At 37.1% G+C, this 24,923-nt stretch overlaps 1 protein-coding gene and 1 non-coding gene across 2 annotated transcripts in view; both read left to right on the top strand.

Moving 5' to 3' along the window:
• CARNMT1 (carnosine N-methyltransferase 1) overlaps positions 1-22,965 on the top strand; it is a 41,540-nt gene extending 18,575 nt beyond the window's left edge. The window contains exons 4-8 of the mRNA XM_061132492.1: positions 1,918-2,058; positions 2,999-3,177; positions 5,187-5,300; positions 19,593-19,696; positions 20,374-22,965. Coding sequence (XP_060988475.1) covers positions 1,918-2,058; positions 2,999-3,177; positions 5,187-5,300; positions 19,593-19,696; positions 20,374-20,475 — 640 coding nt within the window. The 3' untranslated portion in view covers positions 20,476-22,965. The remainder of the gene's footprint in view (positions 1-1,917; positions 2,059-2,998; positions 3,178-5,186; positions 5,301-19,592; positions 19,697-20,373) is intronic.
• On the top strand, positions 19,224-19,330 carry LOC133049039 (U6 spliceosomal RNA). Its single transcript, XR_009691197.1, has one exon. It is a non-coding gene; the product is annotated as a U6 spliceosomal RNA (small nuclear RNA).
• Positions 22,966-24,923: the final 1,958 nt, after the last annotated feature.

Genomic DNA, 24,923 nt, shown 5'->3' with positions numbered 1-24,923 from the left:
AGTCTTTTACTTTCTTAGAAATTGATTATTATTGATTATTTGGATAAAGATTTAAATATTCTATGAATTTACTTCCAGATCCTTTATATTTTCTGTTGTATTACCTTGATTTTTTTAAAAAAAATTGCTGAACAGAGCCACTTGGGGAAAATGCATGTTTTTGATTGGACAAATAGAAACTGAGAAAAGATAAGAGGTAGTTCTAGAGAGTAAATGTTTTGCTGGGTCTAGAAGGGAGTAGAAGATGATGATGGGTCCTTTATACAAGGGCCAGCATGGTGTCCTACAGATAGGAGGTTTTTAAAATCTAGTGTTAAAAATATATGTGTAAAAAATATGTGTTAAAAATATGTTAGATAACCCATATAGGTAGGCATGAACCAAATGAGATGTTCCCATTTTCTTTATTAAAAATCAAAGTGTTCATACACATGGACATATTGTATATAATCTGGAATGAAAAGGCAACATTCTATTTTATCTTAGTGAAAACTTTTATAAGGCACCTTGGTTTTAGTTTGCCCATGTCAAGTATTAAAGAATATCTTACTAATCACAATAAGCCTATTTGTCAGAAATCATTTTTAAACAAATTTCAGTGTATGCCTTATTGTATATATAAAATTCAGCTGTGAAACAGGCTAAATAGACTTCGTTGAGGTTTTTATACAAATATATGTTCCATATATATCTAAGATTGAAAGACCCTAGACAAATCCTCTTGTTACTATATTTGTAGACTGAATTTTGAAAAGCCCCATAGTTCTGTTCGTTTGTTTTCAAAGTGGGGAATGCTAAAGGTTATCATATGAGCTGCTAGTAAAAAGTCCTGTTGCTGTTTGGAGCACATCAAACTTAAAGACCATACAGTTTAAAGATAAAGAAGTGTTCATGGGAGTAGATTTGGAAACTGGATTTGTTTTATGAGCTAAATTTGGGGAATACAGACAGTAGTGAAATTCCCTTTTCATTGACGTGATAACAGCTGATTATATACTTTTTTCTTTGGTTTTCCACAAGAATACCATTTTAGTTTCCTTAAGATTATATTGAGCCAGAAGTCCTGAAAGGTCTTTGCTTTGCTAAGGCTTTTTGGTGATCTGAAAGTAGAATGGCAGATGTAATAGCAAAGGAAATTTGTGATGGTAAGGTCATGGTAGTAAGTGGAGAACAGTTTGGTTGCAAACCTGTGGCATGGTGTGATGTCTTTGCCATTATGTATGTTCAATTAATGAAGAAGGAAATGGCAACCCACTCTAGTATTCTTGCCTGGGAAATCTCATGGACAGAGGAACCTGGCGGGCTGCAATTCATGGGGTTGCAGAGAGTTGGACACAACTGAGCAACTTAACCACAACAACAGCAGTGCTCAATTAGAAAGCAGTTCCCTATCTTCCTTATAAGAATATCCCAGCTCCAAATTCTTCTGCCAACTGAAATATATCAGATTTTAAAGAGAGACCTGACACATTAAAATCTGCTTGTACTTGATTTGGCTATATAAACCATTGTATTAGAAACAGAATTTAGAAATAAAGTTTTGTTTTTACTGTTTCATTTGCTGAAATAATTGTGTTCAGTTTCTTTGTATGTACAGAGATTCCTTTGGAATGATTTGTCTTTCCAAGACAGGTGATAGCTAGGCGTATCTTCATAAGTCTTAAAGAAGACAGTTTTTCTTCTGAAAAATAATACTTTGGGGATAAAACCCTAGTCTGCTAACATTTGATAATTCCTTATATGCTTATTTCTCATTGATATTTAGAAGTATTTCTCAAATTTAAGAAGTCAGAGCATTGAGTGAGCTTATTCTTATTAAATATCTTAAGTTTTTAATTGTTAATATGGATTTTGTCTTTTTTTTTTCCTCCCCTTTCCTTTGAGGAGTTTGGACATAATTGCCTTATTTCATTTCAGGGATCCTTCTAAAGTAAATATTCTGGTACCTGGTGCTGGACTAGGAAGACTGGCCTGGGAAATAGCTATGCTAGGTTATGCTTGTCAAGGAAATGAATGGAGTTTTTTTATGCTTTTTTCTTCCAACTTTGTACTCAACAGGTATTTAATTTACTTTTTGCTAGAAACAGTAATTTCTCAGAATCGGATTGACTTACCCTATTTTTGAAAAATTCTGAATTTGAAGAGAAGTGCATAGTGTCTAATTATGGTATATATCATAAGTGTTTCTTGTATCAAAATTAAATTGCTTATACAGTTACTACTTTAATTAGTTGCCTAGTTAACAGAATGTTGAACAGGATGGGTAAGTGATGTTTTAAAAAGTGTTGGGTATTCATGAAACTGAAATAATTTCTCTGCAGAATTTAGGGCTGAGTATTGTCCAGGAAGGAGTGTTTTCTTATTGTTCCTTAAGCTTATTCAGCCCTTTGTTTCTTCAGTGGGATAAGATTTTAATGTGGTGATCACATTTTTTTTACTTAATCAAATTCTCATAAAATGACTCCACATAACTGAGTTGGAAAGATTTCTCAGAACTTCTGTGGCCTCATTTATAAAGTAGTGGAAAATAGTCTTTAAATCCAGAAGAGGTATGTTAGAGAAAAAATAAATAGCTGCCTTGTTTAAACAATATGTTGTCTTGGTAGCAGTGTGAGTTAGAAGTTAGTGAAAAGGTAAAAAGGAGAGTGTTACAAAAAAATTAAAATAATTAGGTAACAAAACATACTATTTTTTGAAAAAAAAAATAGACTGTTTTTCACTTGGGCTCAAGTTTTAACAGTATGTGTTTAAAAATTTGAATGAACAGCACATTTGCATATCTGAATTTACCTTAATTTTGTTTCTGTCTTTTAATCCATGATTGGTTACTCATCTACATGCATATGTGGAGTTTCAGATAATTGGGTAGAGTATAGTGGTAACCCTTTTTTTAGTTATATAAGTAAATCTTCAATCAGATTATAAATTTTGGTATTTAAAGTAGATTTTCTTGGTAAAATATTTAGTTAACACTGAATTTTATGCTCATATTTTACAGATGTTCTGAAATTAATAAATATAAGCTTTATCCCTGGATTCATCAGTTTAGCAATAACCGGAGGTCAGCTGATCAGATTCGACCCATCTTTTTCCCTGATGTTGACCCCCACAGTCTTCCTCCCGGTTCTAACTTTTCTATGACAGCAGGAGATTTTCAGGAGATATACTCAGAGTGCAGTAAGTCCAAAGCAAGCATTTTAAAAATCACATCCTTTATTCTAAATTTAATGAGCTAATTTTGTACTGAGCCAAAGTTGTTATTCATTTTGATGGTAGAATTTAAGGTATAGTTCAGTGACAGTTTATCAATAGAATATTTTCAGAGTTATCTATAAGACAGTCATGGGAACTATAAAGAAATATGGGATCTGCAGTTGAGAAATTTAGACTCTGTTGGGTCTATTAATATAAGACAACATGGACAGTGACTTGAAGAATAGGGAGGAATGGCATTCAGAGGTACAAAGATATGAATGAGTAGGTAATCAGGGATGGTAATGGCCTGGCTACAAGGAAAAAGGACTTTGTGGGATTTAATGGGCGATGAGGCTAGAGAAGTAGGTTGGTTCCAGAGTGTGGAGGCCCTTTACAATCAGACTGTGAAGTTTGGACTTGAGCCTGGCAAAAGGTAGAAGAAATTTGAGTTAGTCATTAGAGAAAGGGAGATGATAATGGGGAAAGAGGAGAGAGACTTGTCAATGAAAAGAAAAAAAGAAGGCTGAGGGGTGAGCAAGTTTGTTTGTTTAACAGGTATTTGTTGAGCACCTGCTAAGTAGGAGGTACATTCCAGGTCCTGCAGAGACAGCAATGAGGAAAACAAAGGTCCTGTTCACAGGGAACCCGTATTCTAGTTTGGAGAGAGGCAATAACAAATTAATATTGTGAGGGAGAAAAATAAGGCAGGTAAAGGGGATAATGATTGGCTGGGGAGGGTCTGCTGTTTTATATGGAATTACCAAGAAGGTCTTTCTTAGGGGGAACTTAAAAATTGAGCAGAGAACCTTGTAAGACTGAAGAGGCAAGTCATTCAGATATATGGGGGAAAGTGTTGCAGACAGAGGAAACGCAAACGAAGGAGGATTCCGGGGTGTGAAGGACACTTGTTCTGCTCAAGAAGAGCTAGAGGATCAGTTTGGCTGTGATGTGAGCAGTGGGCGGGTGATGGGAGGTGAGGTTAGAGAGGGTTTGGTGAGACAGACTTGTAGGCCGTAGCTAAGACTTCAAATTGTACTCAAAGCGGAACGGGAGGCCTTGGAGAGATGAGAGCAGGAGAGTAACGAGGTAGTGAAGTTACTGTTTTTCCCTGAATGCCGGCACTGGGAGATCCTGCACTGAAGGTACAAGGAGAGACGTGGTGTTAGGATAAGTTAGGGAGCAGGGTCTCAAAATAGAAGTGAGATAATGAAAAACATTGCTTTGGCAAGTAAAAATGACTTTCTTCTGGAGCACGGTTTGAAAGAGGAGCTGGGGAAGGTGATCCCCGGTTGGATGGAGGGCCTTATCTGTACAGCCAGCCACTTTCAGCGCAGTCTTTTCTGTCTCTGTGCCAAGCCACGGCCTCCAGCTCCAGAAGGCAGACGGTTCTCTGTTGGCTTTTCACCCTCTGCTGCTGACTGTCCCGTCCCCCCTTTTAATTGGCATTTCCCCCAGGTACTGGTGGATGCTTGTGTATTTTGATACCATTCATTTCTCAGGTGGCAGCAGATGCATTCAGTCTTTTTTGAAACCTTCCAGAATTGGTAGTTAACACTGGTTTAAATCACAACTTAAAATGACTGTTACTTTCATTGCAACTGGTTTTATTTTTAAATTTAAAAAAATCTTTAATTCTTAAAAATTTTTATTAGAGTCATCATAACTGATTTAAATAAAGCTAGAAATTGAAAAGATTATACATAAAACTCATAAATATTATTTGGTGAAGATATAGTGATATAGGTTATCAAAAATGATTTCCAAATTGGTTACGTTATCAAATTAGCAATAAAAGCTTTTATGAATGACGGCGTATTTTGTAAATGATTATTTGGTTGCCTAGGTTATAGTATTTGATTGGAAGAGTTTAGCTTCTGTACCTCTGCAGTTAAATATTCATATCTGTAAAGAGGTAACTGGTTCATTTATAGAATTCATGAAAAGAAAGGCAAAATAGCATAACATGTAGTAATTTGATTTTCCTTAAATAGATACCTGGGACTGTATTGCTACCTGTTTCTTCATAGACACAGCTCACAATGTAATTGATTATATTGATACAATATGGAAAATACTCAAGCCAGGTGGAATTTGGATAAATCTAGGTAAGTTCCTCAGTATTTATTAGAACTTCTACATTAATCTGAGTACTTGTAGCTGTCCTGCATTTGGTAACTTCACACATAGTACTAAATATTCACGAAAGTTGTCATTATGTTTTACGTTTGGTTTTTTTCATAATATATTTTTAATTGGAGGATAATTTGCTATATAATATCGTGTTGGTTTCTGCCATACATCAACATGAATCAGCCATATGTCACATATGCCCCCTTCCTCCTGAACCTCTCTTCCATCTCCCGCCCCATTCCACCCCTCTCTGTTGTCACAGAGCACCAGGTTTGAGTTTCCTTCATCATACAGCAAATTGTCACTGGCTATCCACTGTACATGTGGCAATGTATATTTTTCCATGCTACTCTTAATTCGTCCCACCCTCTCCTTCTTCCACTGCGTCCACAGGTCTGCTCATTATGTCTGTGTCTCCACTGCAGCCCTGCAAATAGGTTCATCAGTACTGTCTTTCCAGACTCCATGTACATGCGTTAATATACAGTATTTGTTTTCCTCTTTCTGACATACTTCACTCTGTATAACAGGCACTAGGTTCATTTACTTCATCAGAATTTACTCTGCATTTTTTATGGCTGAGTAATATTCTATTATATATGTACCACAACTTCTTTATCCATTCATCTGTCAGTGGACATCTAGGTTGCCTCCATGTCCTAGCTCTTATAAACAGTGCTGCAGTGAGCATTGGGGTACATGTGTCTTTTCCAATTATGGTTTTGGAACCATAGTGAGATTGTTGCATTGTATGATATTTTTATTCCTCGCTTTTTTAAGGAATCTCCCTACGGTTCTCTATAATAGCTGTATCAATTTATATCCCACCAACAGTGCAGGCATTTCTCCAAAGAAGACATACAGATGGCTAATAAACACATTAAAAGATGCTCAACATCACTCATTATTAGAAATGCAAATCTAAACTACAATGAAGTATCACTTCACACTGGTCAGAATGGCCATCACCAAAATATCTACAAACAATAAATGCTGGAAAGGGTGTGGAGAAAAGGGAACTCTCTTGCAATGTTGTATATGTTTTAAAACCTTCATAGTTTACTTTACACTGCATTCTAGTTAGTGGTGCAGTTCCTCCAATCATAGCTAGTCCCTCCAAAAGCAGTGGAATCCCCAAAAGTTGTATATCCATACTAGGTCAGTCTCATAGCAGCCATAATTTCAAAGAGGTGGTGGTGGTTTAGTTACTAAGTCGTGTCCAACTCTTGCGACCCCATGGACTGTAGCCCACTAGGCTCCTCTGTCCATGGGATTCTCCAGGCAAAAATACTAGAGTGGGTTGCCATATCCTTCTCCAGGGGATCTTCCTGACTCAGAAATTGAACCTAGGTCTCCTGCATTGCAAGCAGATTCTTTACTGACTGAGCTACAGGGAAGCCCAAAGAGGTACTAATTATTAATTCAATGATAATCATCCCCTCATCTTCCCAATTCTCCACTCCATGGAGAAACAGCACTTCTGTTCAGGAGAGTGGTCTTTTAAAATTTCTGTAATGAAACATTGGAGGGGAAGCACTTAATCTCTCCCATGAAATCCTCCTCCCCGGTGTATATATGTATGGGGAAAGAGAAGGTATGATAACTTATGTATCTCCTTTAAATTTAAGAAAGAGTAGAAATATAACTTCATTTATGCAAAAACCTTTTTACTGCATCTTATTGCTAGTTGCTAGAAATCAAATGATGAGTATCACATGGTCCTTTCCATCCGAAGCCTAAGGGAAATTGCCCATTTTATCCTGTTCCTTTAAAATAAAGGGGAAATAATGATAATTAAGGTAAATGTACTTTTCTTTTTTAGTAAGATAGATAATCCTTATTAAGAAAGACTATATACATAAAAGTCAAGTAAATACTGAGTTCTTGGTCTTGAGTATTTGTGTAGTTCTGTTGGTAGGTTCTGTCACTTTCTCTCTTTAATGATTTAGCTTACCAGAGATGTAGTCAGTAGGTCTAAGCCTCCAGGTCATAGTAGGTCTTTTCCAAACTTCTTTTTAGAAGTCCATAGGACAGATGAGAGCAGCGTAATATATAGCCATGATATGAAGCAAGTATCTCAAACTTTTGAGTCTTCCTTAAAAGAGAAGTACTCCTTTTCTGAAGGAATGACTAAAAGATAGCATTACCAACTGGGTATTTGCTTCCTTGTGGTTAGGCATAATGTTGGCCACTTACAAAATATCTGTGTAGTCTCAGAACAACCATATGTTGAAATGGGGTTTACTATATAGTTGAAGAAACTGAATCTTGGGTTAAGTAACTAGCAGAAAAGTTGTGGAGCTTATATATGGCAGATGGGCTGACAGCCCAGATCCAACCCCTTGACTGCCTAATCAGCTACCTCTGCAGGCTTGCACTGGGTCAGTCTACAACTTACCTTTATTCTGACTGTGTGTTTCTGTGTCTAAAATTTTTCATGCCAGTTATTGAGTTATGTAAGGTTCTGTGTATTTCCAGACCATCTGACTTAACTTTCATAGAAACAATTTTTCTTTTTGAATGTTTATTGGTTTATTAATATTTTATTAAGTTACATAACAACAACAGTTACAACTGCCTGGAGCAAATACATGTGGCCCTTGGTAAGTAAACTGTTCGATAAGAGTAGATGTGCTGAGGTGTGGCCTGTGGTCTGTCATTGGCATCACAGTTAATGCAGCATGTTTGTTAACATGAGATCAGTTAAGAAGAGGGCTTCCACTCTTCTTACCAGGGAGTTTCTCTTATGCTCCAAGCCAGGGTGTCCAACTTGGATGCACCACAGATGCTTCCTGATGCATGGAAATCATTTCCTGGAGGAAATGATGCCCATGCTTCCCCTTTGCCTTTTGTGTTCCATCATCTACTCAGATTTCCCCAACCAGAAAACTGGTATAGGAGTTTAACCTCTCTTCTCCATGTGCATCTAGTCAGTCTATAAGTTTTACCTCCTAAAACTCATTAATAGCTCTTGTATCTCTTTATAATCCAGGGTTTCTCAACCACTGTACTTGTAAGTTATCTTCAAGGCTTTACACTCCTTTGAGTTCTCCATTTACCACCAGAGTGGTCTTAACCAATGTGCAAATCTATTCTTATCAGATCTCTCCTGCATGAAAGTCTAGCTTTGTTGGTAACCTAAACCCTTCTGGGCGTGTACAGTGTACAGGGCCCTTTGTGATCTCTCTTCTGTCTTGTGTCCCAGCTTCATGTTTTTGTTTTGTTTTGTTTTTACTGCCCTTCCTTGTCCTTACCTCAGGTACTAGTCTTCTGACCTAGAAAGCCCTTTCTGTTTCCTCTCGATTTTCATTTGGCTCTTCCCTATGTGCTCTTTAACACTGCTCAGGAGATCCTTTCAGATTGGGTTAAATATTATGTTATTTCTCTTTTATATTCTCACAAGTCTGTCAGCATTTAATGCATTGTGGTGTAGTCACTCATCATTTTGTTTCCCCTGCTAGTTTCTAAGTTTTACAAGGGCAGGAATCTAGTGCTTCTTCCACACTTAGAGTTAACTGTTATGTGTATAAATGGATGTGTTGTTTTAGACTTTGAAATAAGGATCAGAGTAAGATGCCACAGAAGACTGGCTGCTAAGAGACATGATGATGAAATGGCATTTACATTGGTAAATTCATAACATTCCTGTGGTTTGGGCTTAAGTCATGTGGACTTGGAAAATTAGTTTCATCTGTAAACTGAGAATGTGTCCCCAGCCCCTTGGGGACAATTTCACTCTAACTTATGCAGATGACACCACCTTTATGGCAGAAAGTGAAGAGGAACTAAAGAGCCTCTTGATGAAAGTGAAAGAGGAGAATGAAAAAGTTGGCTTAAAGCTCAACATTCAGAAAACTAAGATCAGGGCATCCAGTCCCATCACTTCACGGCAAATAGATGGGGAAATAGTGGAAACAGTGACAGATTTTATTTTGGGGGGGCTTCAAAATCATTGCAGATGGTGACTGTAGCCATGAAATTAAAAGACGCTTACTCCTTGGAAGAAAAGTTATGACAGACCTAGACAACATATTATAAAGCAAAGACATTACTTGGCCAACAAAGGTCCATCTAGTCAAGGCTATGGTCTTTCCAGTAGTCATGTATGGATGTAAGAGTTGGACTGTGAAGAAAGCTGAGTGCCGAAGAATTGATGCTTTTGAACTGCGGTGTTGGAGAAGACTCTTGAGAGTCCCTTGGACTGCAAGGAGATCCAACCAGTCCATCCTAAAGGAAATCAGTCCTGAATATTCATGGGAAGGGCTGATGCTAAAGCTGAAACTCGAATACTTTGGCCACCTGATGTGAAGAACTGACTCATTTGAAAAACCCTGATGCTGGGTAAGATTGAAGGCAGGAAGAGAAGGGGACGGACAGAGGACGAGATGGTTGGATGGTATCACTGACATGATATCAATGGACATGAGTTTGTATAAACTCTGGGAGTTGGTGATGGACAGGGAGGCCTGGCGTGCCGCTGTTCATGGGGTCGCAAAAAGTTGGATGCAACTGAACTGATGCTTATATAGACCAGAATATCAGTATATTCATATGTAATGAGAAATGTGCCCACTAGCCATTCTGGAATACTAAAAAGTTATGTTGGAAGTTAAATTGTAATGAAAAATTTGCCACAGTGTATGAAATTAGAGTTGGGAATATTATTAACTTATAAAATGCTCTGAGGGGTATTTAAGGTACTCACTTGAATGTTTTCCAGGTTTGGGGAAACTAGTGAGCTTTTCAAGGGAACTGTTATGTATGCATATATCCTTTGGGAAAGGCTCTGATTTGGCAAAATGCAGAAAAGTGCCTATGCATCCTGTTTTTCATGGTGACTAGTACCCCTTAAATGCATTTATATGTAATTTAGTTTTAAAAGTGGGGGTGCAGGAGTGTGTGTGTGTGTGTGTGTGTGTGTGTGTGTGTGTGTGTGTGTGTACACTCATGCCCTGATACATAGTTGGAAAGTGGAAGGCAGGCAGTTACCAAAGTGAATCTACCTTCATCTGGAAGAATTAACAAGTTAAAGTACCAAAGGGGATCTTTGTAATGTGTAATGAGAAATGGAGCCTATCAGAGTTTAGAGCACTGTAAAGCTACAGAATTTTTAAAAACATGAGCGATTGCCTATAAAAGGTAGATGATTGGACACATTGGACACATACATTAGTTCCTCATTGAGATCATGTTAACAGTTTATAAAAAGTTATAAACATGGATAAAGAATGGCAGGATGTCATGAGGGGACAAAAGAATGTAACAATATTTTAGAAGATGGAGTAGGTGGATAAGTTTTGCAAAGAAACCAATGTGAATACAGCCAGTTGGCCTGGAATAACCATAGAAAATGAGGCACCAAATGAAACAAACATAAATTGAAAGTCTATATATAGGGAATAGCTGACCTCTTATGTAACCAAGACACCCACCTTATGCCCATTTCCAGACCATACTTAGCCAGGAGACCAGAAATTTAATTCACTGGAAAAACTGAATGGAAAAGGAGCAGAATTTATGAAAGCATGGCCTAATAAAGAGTGAGGATGAAATGCAGGACAGAAAAGAAGAGGATTAATTAAAAGTCTGCATTGGAAAATGATTGGACAGTGACCGCCAGTCACCCTACTTCTACCTGCAACATCTCCCTACCCTGCCTATAAAGCTTTTTGCTGGGGTTGGGTGCCGATTGTCTGTTTTGCATGGTTGCAAGCCATGTTTATTTAAGTGGGCATATTAATATAGTTACGGAGCTTTTAGTAATTGTATGGTGGATCTTTCTTTCTTTTTTTCTAGTTTTATTTATTTTCTTTATTGTATTGGTTTTGCCATACATTGACATGAATCCGCCATGGGTGTACATGTGTCCCCCATCCTGAATCCCTCACCCACGTCCCTCCCCATTCCATCCCTCTGGGTCATCCCAGTGCACCAGCCCTGAGCACCCTATATCATGCATTGAACCTGGACTGCCGATTTGTTTCACATATCATAATTTACATGTTTCAATACTTAAATCCTTTCTGTATCTTTATGTTTTAGATGTATCTCTTATATACAGCATATAGTTAAATTTTGCTTCCCTGGTGGCTCAGCTGGTAAAGAATCCACCTGCAATGAGGGAGACCTGGGTTCAATCCCTGGGTTGGGGAAGATCCCCTGGAGAAGGGAATGGCTACCCACTCCAGTATTCTGACCTGGAAAACTCCATGGACTGTATAGTCCATGGGGTTGCAAAGAGTTTTACACATCTGAGCGACTTCCACTTCACTTCATCTAGTCTAATAATCACTGTCTCTTAACTGGAACTTTTAGAACCTTAAGGATATAAATGATTTAAATCAATGTATCCCAAATTCAACAAAATGGGATCTCCTTCAAGCTGGCTCCTATGTCCTTTTGACATATCCCTGCCATTGTCTGAGCATCTCCTTTCTGGCATAACTAGGTATTCTGGGCTCATCTTCCACTTTTTCTGCCTGAGATCAGCCAGTTTTTCTAAGGATTCCTGGTTCCATTTACTGGGCAATGGTATGTAGAGACGAAATTCTGGATTCTCCCACCATCATGGTGTTGCTTCTAGGCCTTTTTATAAGTATATGTATGTATCCTTCTATGTCTATAAACGAGGTCATGTTTACAGACTGTGAGTTTATGCTGATATTTCTAGTTCTATAGCAACTCTAGGTATGGAGTACAAAGTTGGCATATAGCTTTCAGCACATTTAAGATGTCATTCCAGCAGTTTCTATTTTTTCTGTTTAGAATTCAGCTATTTTAATTGTTGCTTCTTTGAGTAATCAGGTTTGTTTTTTAAGATTTTCACTTTGTAGTTTTTTTCAGGCTCAATATTATATGCAGGTATGAATTATTCTTTTTAAAAACTATACAGTTTGTTGGGCTACCTGAGTCTGTAAATTTTTTCATCAGTTCTGAAAAATCTTAGCTTAAAACAGGTCGCCACTTGCCAATATGAGACAAGCGTAACATCAACATAAATAATAACAGTTATTATTTCTTTATATACCTCCTCTCCCACATTCTTTTTCTCTTCTTCTGAAAATGCAGTCAGATGTACTCTCTACCTTCTCACTCACAAAGCTTTCACTTTGCTTTACTTGCTATTTTTTTTCTTGTGTTGGTCTCTCTGTCCTGTGTTCTAGGTAATTTTTTCTGACCTATCTTCCCATTCACAATTTTTTTCTTTCTCTGTGTCTAATATCTATTTTATTTCCATTTGATGGGGACTTTGTGTGTGTTGGGGGGGGGGAGGTTATTTTTGTTATTTTGTTTGTTTGGTTTTGGTCAGCTTTGTCATTTAAGAATGTGCTGTTCTCTGCATGTATTTTCTTGATGGTCTTTTACTTCTCTGAAAACACAGAGTGTATTCAGTGCGATAATTGTGACATCTCAGCTGTTTGCAGGTCAGCCTCTGCTTTCTCTTGTTCCTGCTGGTTCTTGGCTATAGTTGTTTGTTTCCCTGGGCTCTAAGATGCAAAACTGTACATGTAATATCTCATTCTAATGCATCAAGGAAAGGAGATACTGCAAGGAGATACATTAAGTTTTCAAGTGGTTGTCTGTATTTATTAGGATTAGACATGGGTTTGATTTTATTTTATGTTATTCAAGTTATGTTAGCTTTCTGTTATTGAGCGTACATTATACTTAAAGTCAAGGAAAAAACGTTTCTTTGCTTCTGGTATTTCCATTAAAAAATGTGAAGACAAAATGGATTAAAGACCTAAATGTAAGACCAGAAACTATAAAACTCTTAGAGAAAAACAGAGACAGAACACTCGATGACATTAATCCAAGCAAAATCCTCTATGATCCACCTCCTAGGGTAATGGAAATAAAAACAAAAGTAAACAAGTGGGACCTGATTAAACTTGAAAGCTTTTGCACAGGAAAGGAAACTATAAGCAAGGTGAAAAGACAACCCTAGGAATGGGAGAAAATAATAGCAAATGAAATAACTGACAGAGGATTAATTTCTAAAATATACAAGCAGCTCATATAACTCAATACCAGGAAAACAAACAACCCAGTGAAAAAGTGGGGAAAAGACCTAAACAACATTTCTCCAAAGAAGACACACAGATGGCTAACAAACACATGAAAAGATGCTCAACATCACTCATTATTAGAGAAATGCATATCAAAACTACAATGAGATATCACCTCATACCAGTCAGAATGGCCATCATCACAAATTCCACAAATAATAAATTCTGGAGAGGGTGTGGAGAAAAGGGAACGCTCTTGCACTGTTGGTGGGGATGTAAACAGATACAGCAACTATGGAAGACAGTATGGAGATTCCTTAAAAAAACTAGGAATAAAACCACCATATGAGCCAGCAATCCCACTCCTAGGAGTATATTCTGAGGAAACCAGGGTTGAAAAAGACACATGTATCCCACTGTTCATTGAAGCACTATTTACAATAGCTAGAACATGGAAGCAACCTAGATGCCCATTGACAGATGAATGGATAAAGAAGTTGTGGTACATATGCACAATGGAATATTACTCAGCCATAAAAAAGAACACATTTGAGTCAGTTCTGATGAGGTGGATGAACCTAGAACCTATCATACAGAGTGAAGTGAGTCAGAAAGAGAAAGATACATATCGTATTCTAATGCACATATACAGAATCTAGAAAAATGGTTCTGAAGAATTTATTTACAGGGCAGCAATGGAGAAAAGACATAGAGAATAGACTTATGGACATGGGGAGAGGGTGAGATGTATGGAAAGAGAAACATGGAAACTTAGTTCAGTTCAGTCGCTCAGTCGTGTTTGACTCTTTGCGACCCCATGAATCGCAGCACACCAGGCCTCCCTGTCTTATCACCAACTCCCAGAGTTGACTCAAACTCATGTCCATCAAGTCAGTGATGCCATCCAGCCATCTCATCCTCTGTCGTCCCCTTTCTCCTCCTGGCCCCAATTCCTCCTAGCATCAGGGTCTTTTCCAATGAGTCAGCTCTTCACATGAGGTGGCCAAAGTACTGGAGTTGAAGCTTCAGCATCAGTCCTTCCAATGAACACCCAGGACTGATCTCCTTTAGGATGGACTGCTTGGATCTCCTTGCAGTCCAAGGGACTCTCAAGAGTCTTCTCCAACACCACAGTTCAAATACATCAATTCTTTGGTGCTCTGCTTTCTTCACAGTCCAACTTTCACATCCATACATGACCACTGGAAAAACCGTAGCCTTGACTAGACAGACCTTTGTTGGCAAAGTAGTGTCTCTGCTTTTTAATATGCTGTCTAGGTTGGTCATAACTTTCCTTCCAAGGAGTAAGCGTCTTCTAATTTCATGGCTGCAGTCACCATCTGGAGTGACTTTGGAGCCCCCCAAAAAATAAAGTCAGCCATTGTTTCCACTGTTGCCCCATCTATTTGCCATGAAGTGATGGGACCAGATGCCATGATCTTAGTTTTCTGAATGTTGAGCTTTAAGCCAACTTTTTCACTCTCCTCTATCACTTTCATCAAGAGGCTTTTTAGTTCCTCTTCACTTTCTGCCATAAGGGTGGTGTCATCTGCATATCTGAGGTTATTGATGTTTCTCCCGGCAATCTTGATTCCAGCTTGTGCTTCTTCCAGCCCAGCATTTCTCATGATGTACTCTGCATATAAGTTAAATAAGCAGGGTGACAATATACAGCCTTGATGTACTCCTTTTCCTATTTGGAACCAGTCTGTTGTTCCATGTCCAGCTCTAACTGTTGCTTCCTGACCTGCATATAGGTTTCTCAAGAGGCAGGTCAGGTGGTCTGGTATTCCCATCTCTTTCAGAATTTTCCACAGTTTATTGTGAACCACACAGTCAAAGGCTCTGGCATAGTCAATAAAGCAGAAATAGATGTTTTTCTGGAACTCTCTTGCTTTTTCGATGATCCAGCAGATGTTGGCAATTTGATCTCTGGTTCCTCTGCCTTTTCTAAAACCAGCTTGAACATCTGGACGTTCACGGTTCACATATTGCTGAAGCCTGGCTTGGAGAATTTTAAGCATTACTTTACTGGTGTGTGAGATAAGTGCAATTGTGCGGTAGTTTGAGCGTTCTTTGGGATTGCCTTTCTTTGGAATTGGAATGAAAACTGACCTTTTCTAGTCCTATGGCCATGGCTGAGTTTTCCAAATTTGCTGGCATATTGAGTGCAGCACTTTCACAGCATCATCATTCAGGATTTGAAATAGCTCAACTGGAATTCCATCACCTCCACTAGCTTCGTTCGTAGTAATGCTTTCTAAAGCCTACTTGACTTCACATTCCAGGATGTCTGGCTCTAGGTGAGTGATCTCACCATCGTGATTATCTGGGTCATGAAGATCTTTTTTGTACAGTTCTTCTGTGTATTCTTGTCACCTCTTCTTAGTATCTTCTGCTTCTATTAGGTCCCTACCATTTCTGTCCCTACCATCTCTGTGCCCATCTTTGCATGAAATGTTCCCTTCATATCTCTAATTTTCTTGAAGAGATCTCTAATCTTTCCCATTCTATTGTTTTCCTCTATTTCTTTGCATTGATCACTGAGGAAGGCTTTCTTATCTCTCCTTGTTATTCTTTGGAACTCTGCATTCAAATGGGAATATCTTATCTTTTCTCCTTTGCTTTTTGCTTCTCTTCTTTTCACAGCTATTTGTAAGGCCTCCTCAGACAGCCATTTTGCTTTTTTTGCCTTTGTTTTCCATGGGGATGGTCTTGATCCCTGTCTCCTGTACAGTGTCATGAACCTCTGTCCATCGTTCATCAGGCACTCTATCAGATCTAGTCCCTTAAATCTATTTCTCACTTCCACTGTATAATCATAAGGGATTTAATTTAGGTCATACCTGAATGGTCTAGTGGTTTTCCCTACTTTCTTCAATTTAGGTCTGAATTTGGCAGTAAGGAGTTCATGACCTGAGCCACAGTCAGCTCCCAGTCTTGTTTTTGCTGACTGTATGAGCTTCTCCATTTTTGGCTGCAAAGAATATAATCAGTCTGATTTCGGTATTGACCATCTGGTGATGTCCATGTATAGAGTCTTCTCTTGTCATATGTCAAATAGATAGCCAATGGGAATTTGCTGTAGGGCTCAGGAAACTCAAACCGGGGCTCTGTGTCAACCTAAAGGTGTGAGATGGGGCGGGAGATGGGAGGGAGTTTCAAAAGGGTGGGGATATATGTATACCTAAGGCTGATTCATACTGAGGTTTGACAGAAAATGGCAAAATTCTGTAAAGCAATTATCCGTGAATAAAAAATTTTTAAAAATGTGAAGAGACAATGAGAATTGAGAAAATAAAGAACTCCTTCAGGAGTGTGACAGTGTTTTATTCATCTTTATATATTCAGTGCCAAGTATTTGCTTGGTGCTTGATAAACATTCCTTTAAAGAATGAGCTGGGGACTTCCTTGGGGGTTCAGTGGTTAAGACTTTGTTCTTCCACTGCAGGGGGCGCAGGTTCAGTTCCTGGTTGGTGAACTCACATCTTGGCATGACTTGTGGCATGGCCATAAAGTAAATTTAACAAATAAAAATTTAAAGATAGTAAAGAATGAGCATAATAAATGTGAAAAACTGCTCAGCCTCAAGGAAATGCAGATGAAATTGTGCATGGCCTATTATTTTCCTCTTGCCAAATTAGCAAATACTTAGTTTAATAAAAATAGTGTGTTTTTTCTTTTTTAGATTTTTTTGAGGAGGGGTATAGTTGGCATATAATAAATTCACTTTTTTAAAATTTATAACTTGAAGTATTTTGGAAGCTGGATAATCATGCAGCCATTACATCTATCAAGATAGGGAACATTTCTATCACTCCCCAAAAAAGGTCTCTTCTGACCCTTTGTAGTCAGTTCTCTCATCTTCAGTTATCTGGCAGGTAGCACTCTGTTTTATGTTATTATAGTTCTCCCTTTGCCAGAAAATGATATAAATAGAATCATACAGTAAGTTGCTTTTTGTGTCTGGCATCCTTCACTTGGCATAATGCTTTTGAAATTCATTTCGTTGCATGTACCAGTGGCTTTTTTCTTTTTATTGCTGAGTAGTATTTCATTCTGTTTATTCTTTGATTGGTTGATAGACATTTGGGTTGTTCCCAAATTATTACAGTTATGAATAAAGTTACTATAAACCCTCATGTACAAATCTTTGTGTAGCCACAAGCTTTCATTCCTACTGGTGGAATTGCTGGGTCATATGTGGAACATGCATGTATAACTTTACAACAAACAGCCAACCAGTTTTCCAGTGTGACTGTACCATTGCATTCCCACCCCTTGTTAAGTAAGGTGTTAAAACAAGTACTTAATTGCAACTGTGAGTGAAAAGTACTATGTCTCTATTGGGAAGCATTTTGGCAGTCTGAATCAAGTTTAGTAAAAATATTTACTATCTTTGATCTAGAAACTCCACTTCAAGGCATGTCTTTGTAATATCTCTCTGAAATATACGCAGATACGTTTGTTGAAATACCATTTGTAATAGGAGACTGAAAAATACAAAGCAACTGTAATGGCTGTCTTCAGGTGATAAAATTACAGATGATTAACTACATTCAGTGCTATGCTGGGCATTATAGTGGATTAAAAAGAAACGTAAGACATGTTCCTTTGTTCATGTAGCTTGTAATGAAACACACCATGAGTAGAAGTAAAATATGGTCTGAGTCTGTAAGAAGCGTAGGAATGTGTTTATGGAAATGTAATAAAACAGTATTGTTGGAGGTTCTTCAAATAATCGAGAAACAGCATGTGCTTTAGTAGTGGAGATACTTGGCAATGAGGCTCTGCATTCTTTAATAAAAGAATGTTTCAAAAGCTTTGGGATGATCTTGGATACAACAGGTGCTCAGTAAATGGTAGCACCTTCCATTTTTACTAGTACTAATAAAACTTAACAGGAACTTAAGTTTGGTGGAGTAGTTTGGTGGGGAATCATTACTGTCTTGAGAAAAGAACACTAATATATAAATTATAGTTATTTTATTCTAGTGGTTTATGTACAGTAAAAAAAAAAGAAAAGAAAGAAAAACCTTTTAACCCTAAGTAAGTATGTTCCACAGAATGGTGAGCAGTTTGGGAACAGCAATTTTGTCTTGTTTGTTGCTTTTATCTCTTATGCTTATTAACACATGGTAAGAGGAGTGGGGTAGGGTGGGGGTGGTGAGTTGGTCTCAGGATTTATAATTAAACCAATGAAAGTAAAGATTGTCTAGTCCCTTAGTATAACTATGGAATGATAATGTTACCTGGATGAAGTGGATAGATTGGGCAAAATGTGAGATTTTAAAGAATGGAATATCTGGTTTGAGCCAGATAACAGTTCCTTGGATATCTAGAGTGAGACAACAGTAAAGGGGAATGTCATTTTAAAAAGTTGTAATAGCTGTGGTTAACCTAGCACCTTCTGTATGCATGGTGTGTTATATCACATTAAAGTCATGTTACAGATGGGGAAGAATTAGCTGGTGTTAGAGCTGGAATATTAACTGTGCTTTTAAAAAGCCAGCTCTAGGTGGTCCAGTGATTAGGACTTGGAACATTTGTACTGTGGTGGTCTGGGTTCGATCCCTAGTTGAGGAACTAAGATCCCACAAGCCATGCAGCGCAGCCAAAAAAAAAAAAAAAAAGCCTGCTCTAGTATCACCTTTTCCTTCTAGGAAGCCATGCCTATAACTCTCCAACCCCCCTTACCCCCACACTTTTTCCTGCCATCTGGCTTGAAGACCCTTCTCTGTTTTCATGAAATAGTCTGTAACTGCAGTTTTGCATATACTTATGGAATTATAGTTACAGTATACCCTTGCATTTTGGGGACTTGGTATTCTGTGAGTCAGCCACTCCTTCAGGAACTTACAGAGTTATTGCTGTAAAGCCCATGATGTGGTGCTCGCTTCGGCAGCACATATACTAAAATTGGAACGATACAGAGAAGATTAGCATGGCCCCTGCGCAAGGATGACACGCAAATTCGTGAAGCGTTCCATATTTAAAAAAAAAAAATAAAGCCCATGATGTGGAGAATCACAGTGCAAGGCTGTTAAAACAAGAGGGACTCACTCCCTGTGAATGTAGGACCAGCACTCAAATGGCAAAGTTTTACAGATACTTGTCTTTGGCAAATATAACAGTTCTTTACTTCTCCCTTTTACGTTTCATCCTCTGCCCAACTTATTACTCAACTTGGAGTTCAGTTTAAACAGCTAGTAGTGCATGTTTATATTTAAGTAGTGTCATAATGCCTTTAAATTATAGGTCCTCTGCTGTACCACTTTGAAAATTTGGCGAATGAACTTTCCATAGAATTGAGCTATGAGGATATAAAAAATGTTGTTCTGCAGTATGGATTCCAGTTAGAGGTAAGGATGGAATGAGTATTGTCAACTGTCAGAGCACTCAAACAGGAATGGTGATATCATGGCAGTTACTGGCTTTACTTAACCTCTTTTGTTTTCTAACCCATGAAGTGAAAATAATACTTCTTAGCTTTTAGAATTATAGGGATTTGGGATAATGTGTATGTAAGTGGAAAACTGTCATACCTAGTGTAATCACCTTTCAGTAAGTGGTAGCTGACTTTTATCATAATACTGGCATTTGTAGACAGATCGCAGGTAGATGGGATGGGAGGTCAGGTGTAACAGGGATATTGTTTACTATATGTACTTTTGTACTGTGTGGTCTTCCCTTATGTGATTATAATAACGTTTCATGATACTTTGACTATTGTTTTAGTTTATTTAGAAGCATTTGATTCATTTAAAAAATAAACAACAGGTTTGTTCTTAAAAGATAAAAAGAAGCAATATATTATAGTAATTTTGAGTTCAGGCCCTGGAATTAAGACTTCTTGAGCGTGAATTCCAGTTTCACTGCTTACTGTTAAATGTGACCTGTTGTTTGTAAACTGAGATTACTTATAGTGCCAATCTTAGAGGGTACTTATGTGTAATAAATGAACAATACACAGAATATGTTTAAAATAGCACTATTGTTGTCGTTTTCATCATCATTATAATTACTGTTTGCATTTCAGGTGGAAAAAGAATCTGTCTTGTCAACGTATACTGTGAATGATCTATCCATGATGAAATACTACTATGAATGTGTTTTGTTTGTGGTGCGTAAACCACAATAACAGTCTCAAGTGATTATCATCAAGAAAAAAGTTTAATATTAAATGCTGAAATAAACAACTCAAAATCAACTATCATAATGACAGGACACAACCTCAAATCAGTGGTGCCTTCTTATTCCTAACAAAATTTAGAAATAGTGTCTATTTTCTTAATATGTCTATCGCTTTTTCAGAAATATACTATGCCATGCATATTTGTACTACACAAGTAAAAATGGAGGAAATGTCTTCAAGTATACTTTTTCCTTGAAGCCCAGAATTATCTTTCAGTAGAAAAAACTTTATTTCCAGTGTCTTCATGAAGCTGTCCGTTAAGTCTGCCATATGAATAACTTATAGTATTGCAATCCATAAAAATCTCCCTTTTTGTTGTTTTGTATGCATCATACATGTTAAGAGTCTAAGGATCCTCTGTCACTTTCAACATCTGGAATTGGGATTTTGTTTACTTTGAACCTAAGCAATCTATACAGAAAATGCATATCCTTTTATCATTCAAATTATTTTATTTTCTAGCTCAGCTGGACTTATAGTTAACAAAATGTTGAATTTATAGGATCAAATTAGCCTTTTGGTCATACTAAGTTGAACACTTTGAAAGCATACTCATCATGGATCACTCTGAAATATATGAGATCTCAGCATTCTAAGTGAGGCACAAAAGTATTTATTAAAGGTACTGCTAGGAAACTGGGAAAATAAGAATAAAATCTGTCCATTTGAAATGTATGATTTCAAACTATAAATGAATACATTTTGTCAGTTAGATGTTTACAATAATGTATTTCCTTTAGATTACCTGAATTACAAAAGCAAGCACTTTTTTTTTCCGTTAAAACAATTATATACTAGTAAAAACTGTCATGATAGTATTAATGTGGAGAAATTTTCATGATGAAATTTAGGGATAATTACTGCCCATGGTCTGTGTATTTAATATTGTAAGCAGCAGCCATTAGTATAATTCCAGATTAGTATCCATTTTGTTCCCTGATAGCTATAGCTAAAACAGTATATGCTGCTTTAAATTTCTACCTCTAGCAGATCTTTTTTGGAGGGAGTTTTCCTTTGTATTTTTTAATGTTTATTACCCTGTTTTCCAGTAGCTTGATAAATAGATGACTAATTTAATGTGTTTTAACCTTTTCTTGGAGAAAAGGGAGTAATATTGAATATTTTCATAGTTGGTTGTGATGACATTAAGTGACCTCTGTGGCAATTTTAATTAAATAGACTTAATCTCAGTAATGTGCTGGTAACATAAATGTCATGTTTTCATAGGAAAACTTATTTATAAATCTTTACACTGAAAAAAAAAAAAAATCTTTACACCTTTATTGTCAGTCAGGTGAGGGGAGTCCTGGTGTGATTTGGCATCTTACCAGTAGGATCTTTTCTGCATACACTACAGGAGTGCCTGTGGCCTTTATGTCCATGATGCAATAAAGGATTCCATTAAGTTGATTTGTCAAGTTATAGACACCTGTATGTAACCTACTGAATGTTTCTGAAAAACTATTTCTCTTTATTTTGTGTTCCTGAGTACTTGGCAGATGTTCATTTAGTGGGAATTCTTACCTACCACATGGATGAACTTGAAATTAATTGCAAGGGAAAAACAAACTTATTTTCTTTTAAAGAAACTTAAAAGGAGCATAAATATTTCTAAAAAGCCATTGAAAGGAATGCATGCCGTTTGTAATTTAGAAATGCTTTTTATTCACTGATAAGTATTCACTTTTTTACAGCTTGTATCAAAACAAACGATTTTGGTTTTCTCATAAAGGGAAAAACAGGTTGACACCAGTGGGTTGGCATTATTCCTTAAAATTTTTGCTATCAGGTTTTATCCTTTAATAATGTTATTTGTACTTCTAAATTACAGCTTTTAGTTAATTATGAAATCAGTTATTTCATTTGTTTCTTGATTTCTCCATATTATGAGCGCTGTTTTTAAAATATACTATACAAATTTGCATCCCTTTTTTTCTCTTAATAGCTTTTGTAGTTAATACATTCTAAACTTGAAAATCGTGGTATCAATCAATAATGGAGGTGTCACTGGAGGATTTAATTTTGTATTATGTGTAGAAATAGCTACTAAAATGTGTAAGCCTTAAAGTTTACAACATTTTTCTTAAATATACTCAGATTTTTCATTTATTTTCATAAAGTGGGAGGAGATAGGTCATTGTGCTTGCTTTTGTTTCTTTTTTTATTTCCATAATCTGAAGCAGTACAGGCTAGGGTATGTTAATCAAGTGAGCAAGATGAGATATGTAAAATATGAAGAGAAGCTGTATAAATCACAGTATAAAATTATTAAGTTTGGGAACTGTAAAATGTACTGTATTTATATGTAACTCACTCTACAAGTTGCCACAAAGGCTGAATTGGAAGCTTCATGTCTGCATGAAATTTCCTATATTTTTAATGTGTATGATGGACTTAATTTTTCTTGAATATTAAAATCTGACAATTGCTATGAAACTGTATTTGCTTGCTTGTTTCCATCTAACCTGGCATAACCATAGATATGGGAATTTTAATTAATTGAGAACAATGTATTTGGACCCTGGAATTAGCCTTTTATATGCTTCTAGAAAGTCATTATGATTAGTTGAACTCTGAGTATGCTAGGCCTTGTACTAATTAACCTTGGTCTTTGGTTTTGTTATATAATCAAACAAGAAGAAGATTCCAGCACCAGCGATTAGTATGACGAGCGCTGAACTGGCACTTAGATACTCTCCTGAGTTATTATTTGTGATCTTGGGCAAAGCAGTCTGAGTTTGTTTCCTCATCTATGAAAGAGGACTGATACCCAGTTCAGTGGTTTTTATGAGGTCCTCTGTACTATATGTGAAATACTAATATTATACAGGCATACCTCCTTTTATTGCACTTTGCAAATAGTGCTTTTTTTTTTTTTTTTTTTTACAAATTGAAGTTTTGTGACAACCCTTGTGTCTAGCAAGTCTGTCAGCATCACTTTTCCAACAGTATTTACTCACTTCATGTCTTTGTGTCATTTTGGTAATTCTTACAGTACAAACTTTTTTGTTATTATTGTATTTTGCTGTGATGTTCGGTAAACACTGATTTTAAGGTATGCACATTTTTAAAGACATTTAATAGATAACAGTACAATGTAAACATAACATTCGTATGCCCTAGGAAACCAAAATATTTGTGTGACTCACTTTATTGCGATATTAGCTTTATTGCAGTGGTATCTGCAATATCTCTAATATATGCCTCTATGTGAATCTGTGAAAGCACACAGTGGACAAGTAAATGTGATTTCCATATATGTTGACTGCTGTATACACAAATCAGTTCCACATGGATGAAAGATTTAAATATGGAAGCAAAAATATAAAACCATAAAATGTCTAGAACTTGGAACAGGAAAGGACTTCTTAACAAGTAGTATGTGTAAACCAGACAACTAAACACTGATAAACTTGACTATGTTAAAATTAAGATATCAGACAGTAAAAATATAAGACATACTGGGAGCAAATATTTATAATATTTACAACAGCTACTACTCATAAGAACATTGCTTTCTAGAATATAAAAGAAGCTCTTCCAAATCAGTTAGAAAAAAACAACCATACCAACTTTTTAAAGTTGCAAAGAATTTAACAATCCTTTCACAAAAAGCTAGAGGTCCAAGTTGGGCCAAGCAGAGGCTGGCTGGGATCAGGTAGAGTGCTCTTGAAGCAGAGGTGATGGTGAAAAGGCCTACACCTTAAGACAAAAAAGCATAAACTATAGACAATGAAAGAAAAGACTGATAATGTAGACCACATTTACTCAACAAGACAGCATGCAGAGTAAAGAGCCAGAATTACTGCTCCAGGAATGGCCCATAAACTATGTAAAAAGAGGTCCAGTTTCACTGGGGAAATACAAACAGGCCACAGTGAGATATATCACACTGCTCATGTAGGACCATACTAAGTTTACTGGTGAGGATGTGACAAAAAGGCATCTCATCCTGTACTAGAATAAGCTTGTAAATAGCACCTCAGGAAGCTAGTCCACGTGAAGTTAAACATACACTGTACTACTCAGGAATTCCATCCTGGAGAGACAGGCGGCTCAGTGGTAAAGAATCCACCTGCCAGTGTAGGAGACACAGGAAACCTGGGTTCGATCCCTGGTTTGGGAAGATCTCCTGGCGGGGGAAATGGCAACCCACTCCAGTATTCTTTCCTGGGAAATCCCATGGACAGAGAACCCTGGCGGGATACAGTTCATAGGAGTGCAGAGTCAGACACGACTGAGCAACTAAACATGCATGCAGAGACATTCTTGCACATGCGCCTTAGAAATTATGAAGCATGCTCATATCAGGAATTCTCAGATGTCTCAAAGAATCTGCCTGCCAACATAGGAGACTCGGAGACACGGGCTACATCCCTGGGTCGGAAAGATCC

The sequence above is a fragment of the Dama dama genome, chromosome 29 (genome assembly GCF_033118175.1).
Source record: "Dama dama isolate Ldn47 chromosome 29, ASM3311817v1, whole genome shotgun sequence".
Classification (NCBI taxonomy): Eukaryota; Metazoa; Chordata; class Mammalia; order Artiodactyla; family Cervidae; genus Dama; species Dama dama.
This window is presented reverse-complemented; position numbering and strand designations above follow the sequence as displayed.